The sequence below is a fragment of the Peromyscus californicus genome, unplaced genomic scaffold (assembly GCF_007827085.1).
Source record: "Peromyscus californicus insignis strain IS unplaced genomic scaffold, ASM782708v3 Scaffold_23__1_contigs__length_62951481, whole genome shotgun sequence".
Lineage (NCBI taxonomy): Eukaryota > Metazoa > Chordata > Mammalia > Rodentia > Cricetidae > Peromyscus > Peromyscus californicus.
The window spans coordinates 28,808,935-28,813,749 of record NW_026294534.1 but is presented as its reverse complement, the minus strand read 5'-3'; the positions used below and the strand labels follow the sequence as shown (position 1 = coordinate 28,813,749).

The following is a 4,815-nucleotide window of genomic DNA, read 5'->3' as shown; positions in this document are numbered from 1 at the left end:
AGTTTTGATTGTATAAAATGTGAATCTATTGAGAGGCAAAGAGAAAGTATGATGTAATATGGACTTGAACTGAAAAGTTATTATGTAAGTGGCAATGACTTTTTCCATTTTATTTGGGAATGACTAAGAAGACATTTTCCAGGAAAAAAAAGATGATTTACACATAAATGACGGCTTAGCTCAAAGAAGAAAACTGTAAGGCAATGGTTGCAGAATCTCATGAGCTAACTCTTGCAAAAACATTTCTCTTCCACTAAAATAAGTTAGACATATGACATGTAGAAAACAATCTCAGGGTAATGCCACCCATGCTAGCATTTTTTATTTTCATTAATAAACATAAATATGACTTACCAAGATACATGTAATTTTTCCCCATTAATAGCACAGTACTCATCAAAAAATGATAGTTTCCTTAGATTGGAAATTAGGGTGAACAAAAGATTCATAAAATTATTATGACCAAAAGGGATTTTTTCATAACTACTTTATGTGTTCCCTTGGCTTCACCTTTTCCCCTGCCAGCAATTAAACTTTTTATGCAGTATATATTCATATTCTGTATTTCATTGCTTTACTGTTGCATGATTATTTCCCCCAATCATTCACGGTTGGCATTTTTCAGAAGCTGGAACTAATCCTGCTTCTGCTTTCTCTCCTAACTTTAGGAAAGATTGCCCATCTATGGCTTCAATTTCTAACCACGTACCAAGGATTTCCCCACTAGTCTCTCTGTGTTCTAACCTCTAGACCTTTCCTGTTAACTGTAAGTACAAATAACCCGTTTCTTTACACTCTCAGTGTATACGTTTCAAATACATCTCACATTGCTTAGATATAAAGAATTACATTCAATCAATTCCTTCAAATTTGCCAGGTACTAGTGTTCCTATCTGTATTATTGGGTTTCTGTTGCTGGAATAAAAATACTCACTAGAAACCACTAGGGTAGAGAAAGGATTTATTCGGCTTATATCCATCATTTAGGGATGTCAAGGTAGTAACTCAAAGCAACTACCTAAAGGCAGGAACTGAAGCAAAGACCTTGGAGGAATGCTGTTTATTGACCTCTTTTCCATGGACTTCTCAGCTTGCTTTCTTACAACCCAGTACTGTAACTAGAGTTTTCCTGCCTGGCCCACAGTCAGGACAAATCTTTGTCACCGACAGTCCCACAGCCGCTCAGACCCAACCAAGTAAACACAGAGACTTATATTGCTTACAAACTGTATGGCCGTGGCAGGCTTCTTGCTAACTGTTCTTATAGCTTAAATTAATCCATTTCCATAAATCTATACCTTGCCACGTGGCTCATGGCTTACCAGTGTCTTCACATGCTGCTTGTCATGGCATTGGCTGGCAGTGTCTCCTTCACTCAGCCTTCCACTTCCCAGAGTTCTCCTCTTCTTGTCCCGCCTACTTCCTGCCTGGCCACTGGCCAATCAGTGTTTTATTTATTGACCAATCAGAGCAATTTGACATACAGACCATCCCACAGCACAATACCACCTGCCCAAGGATGGCACTACTCAAAGTGGACTAGGCCTTCCCACATGAATCGTTAATCAAGGACATGCCCTCATAATATGCCCATAGGCCAATGTGATAGAGGCAATTCCTCAGTTGAGATTCCCCTTCCTAAGTGATTCTCATTCGTGTCAGCTGACAGAAACCAGCACCACTGACCCTTTGTCAGATTCTTGATTCAGAACATCCCACAAACATCCCTGATAGGGCCTTTGCTTCCCTCTAAAACTTTACAAGCCAGGCCTCCAACAACTGCCTCCCTCTCAACATCCGTATCCTCCAAGCTCTCCCAACAGGTCATCAAGCTCTGAGCATTCAGAGGCCTCTTTCCTGGCACAAAGCTCTCAACTCCTCCCACAATAGTCTCAAGAAACATGGTCAGGTCTGTCAGAGCAATGTCCCACTCGTTGGTACCAATGTCTGCACTGTTTACGTTTTTGTTGCTGGGGGGTGGGGAATATTAAGCAAAACCAGCTTGGAGGAGGAAATTATTTAGTTTACTGGTAATTGTCAATGGAGGTATGCAAAGACAGGAATTGAAGGCAAAAATATTTTTTTTCCCATAAAGGGATGGGAAAATATGAGTTACTATCTTGCTTTCCATAGCTTGCTCAGCTTGTTGTGTTACAAAGCCCAAGACTACCAGACCAAGGATGGCATCACCTACAGTGGGAAAGACCCTCCCAATTTAATCATTAATTAAGTAAATCCCCCCCCATGCACACATTCCCATAGGCCACTGTGATAGAGGCAGTTCCTCAACTAGATGTTCCCTCTTCCAGGTGACTTTAGTTTTTTGTCAAGTTGACAGAAAGTAAGCAGCCTACTGTCTTAAGGAAATTACCATTCATTCAAGTATCAAATATACAAGTCAGAATTCTAGTGCCTTTTTTTTTTTACAAAAAAAGAGTGTTTTTTTTTTTTTACAAAAAGAGTTTTGTTTTGTTTTTTTTTTTACAAAAAAAGAGACTAGTGCCTTTTTGACATGTAGCTTTTATTAAATCCCCACAGCCATTTCATCACCAAAACCAGCCTGTCATGCTTCCTAACTATCTTACATCTGTTTACTTCTTCCTCTCTGTACTGTCAACCACCACTCCAAACTACCCGTATCTATCGTTCTCCCAGGTTATAAAGGTTTTGTAACTACTCCAATTATCTTCCGTAATGTGAAAAATCTATTGGATGGAATTATTGAGATCTCCGTGAAGCAGAAGAAAAACCTTACATCAGTTTCTAAATTCACTCTAAAAAAGATGGTAATTACTCAAATACACAACAGTCACATGTATGCACATCACACATTATCATTAATCGTTAATAGTCACCATGCCCTGGTCAGGCACATTATAGATCATCACTAGCAGTCAGCGCCTCCTATCTGGTTGGATCAGTGGGTTGAGAAGTAGTAGAGTACTTGTACAGTCATCTTACACCTGCTTTGAATCTGCCTTTCCAAAACCTGAGTTTCTCGTCTGAATTTTCTCAGTCACTCGCTTCCAGATGATCCTGGGATCATCTGAAAGCCTGGGGAAGCCTCGATGTGCTTCCCCAACACGGGTGAGAAAGTCTGTGGTATGAAGGTGCTCGTCTATTTTCTCTTGGAGTAGAAGCGACTCCAGTAGAGTCTTCCTTCGTTTCAGGAAGTCAGCCAGAGCCAGCTCCGCTCGCTTGCTATTACAACTGGGGCACTGCGAAGAAACATGCTGCTTAACTGCCTCTATGTGCGCCAGAGTCGCCCTCGTGTTCTTCAAATAGATTCTGCTCAACAGTTCATCAGGAACAGGACAATGGAAAGCATCTACCTCTGAAGTCTCTGCAGTCCATCTGAGCGGCAGTCTCTTCTGTCTGCTGCTTTTCTTGGCTCTTGAACCCTCTCTCTGGTGGATCAGGTTTACTTTAGCAGAACAAAAGGACGTCAGGGCACTCAGTTCTTCGGCGGATCCCACAGGGGTTTCTGCTGGGAGTCTGCTGTCGGGCTGGTATCTTTGGGAATTAATTTCTTTGCTCTTGATGTGGTTGATCCACTTTTCAGTCAGTTTATTTTCATCCTTCTGTAAGACTGAAAGTTGTGGCTGCTCGTCTTGTTCTTCTGAACTTGTAGTCGGCGTTTCACTCCCTTGTGGGCTCTCAGAAGTGTGGGAACGGGATTGCTGTTCTCCGGAGGAACTGATGGAACCAGAACTACTCAGTACCTCATCAGAACAGGACCTGAGGATCTCTTCAGAAAGTTGAGTGGCACACACGTCCGTCTGTGCCGGGCCTCCTTGCTCTTCTGAGTCCCCTGGCTCTTGAGCAGATGGCCATTCCATGCCTCCGACTCAGTTCCTCAATTGCTTTGCTCTGGTCAAAAATGGACCTGGAACCAATAAAGATGAGCGGACGGAGCATGATCTTTAGAGTCTTTGGGCTCCCGGAGCTAAGGCTTCCGGGTACGCCTTTCCTGGTTGCCGTGGCAACGCGCGCCGGTCATGCGCAGTGAGTAGTCTCTGGTGGCTCGCCCTTTTTCCTCCCCTGCCTGGGCGAGCTCAACAGCCTTTTTATTCCGCTCTTAGGCTGCCTGGAATGCTGTTTAAAACACTGTAATTCAAGGGAAAAGGCCTCAAACTCGTTTTCCTCCCAGTCAGACCAGGCTATGCACTTCCATAGAGACAAACAGGTGGTCTGCGACAAAAGAAGTAATGCAGCTTGCCTTAAGGAATAGGTTTTACAAAACGTGCTCCCTAGAGTCTGCAGCAAAAACATGCCTGTCTTAGAGCCAAGGGAGAAGCTGTTTTTAGACATGCCTTAGAATAAAAATGTGTAAATATATATATATTTCTCTAGTGCATCTGGCACAGTCGCTCCAGAAGTCTGAAGACTTTGCAGCTTCCCAAACCACATTCTTAGGTGTTGTCCCCTCTGACTGCCAGGTCGGTACCCTCCTCTCTATATGCCTTGCTATATGATTATTACTCCTTCAAGTCACATTTCCCCAGGAAGGGCTTCACAGTCCTTTTCTGTCTTCTGTACATCTGAGTCTTTGAAGATGTAGGCTGCAGATGCAACTGCTCAAGAATTCTCTTAGATTATCTTGATATCATGGGGATAGGGAGAAACCTGGTGCTAGGGAAGTTCCCAGGAATCCACAAAGATGACCCCAGCTTAGACTACTATCAATAGTGGAGAGGGTGCCTGAGCTGGCTGACCCAGGTAATCAGATTGGTGAATACTCTAACTGTCATCATAGAGCCTTCATCCAGTAACTGATGGAAACAGATGCAGAGTTCCACAGCCAAGCACCAGGTC

General features: G+C 43.1%; 1 protein-coding gene across 1 annotated transcript; it reads right to left on the bottom strand.

Moving 5' to 3' along the window:
* Positions 1-2,500: 2,500 nt before the first annotated feature.
* CUNH8orf48 (chromosome unknown C8orf48 homolog) lies at positions 2,501-4,307 on the bottom strand. Its single transcript, XM_052752056.1, has one exon. The coding sequence runs from the start codon at positions 3,837-3,839 to the stop codon at positions 2,958-2,960; it is 882 nt and encodes a 293-aa protein (XP_052608016.1). The 5' UTR covers positions 3,840-4,307; the 3' UTR covers positions 2,501-2,957.
* Positions 4,308-4,815: the final 508 nt, after the last annotated feature.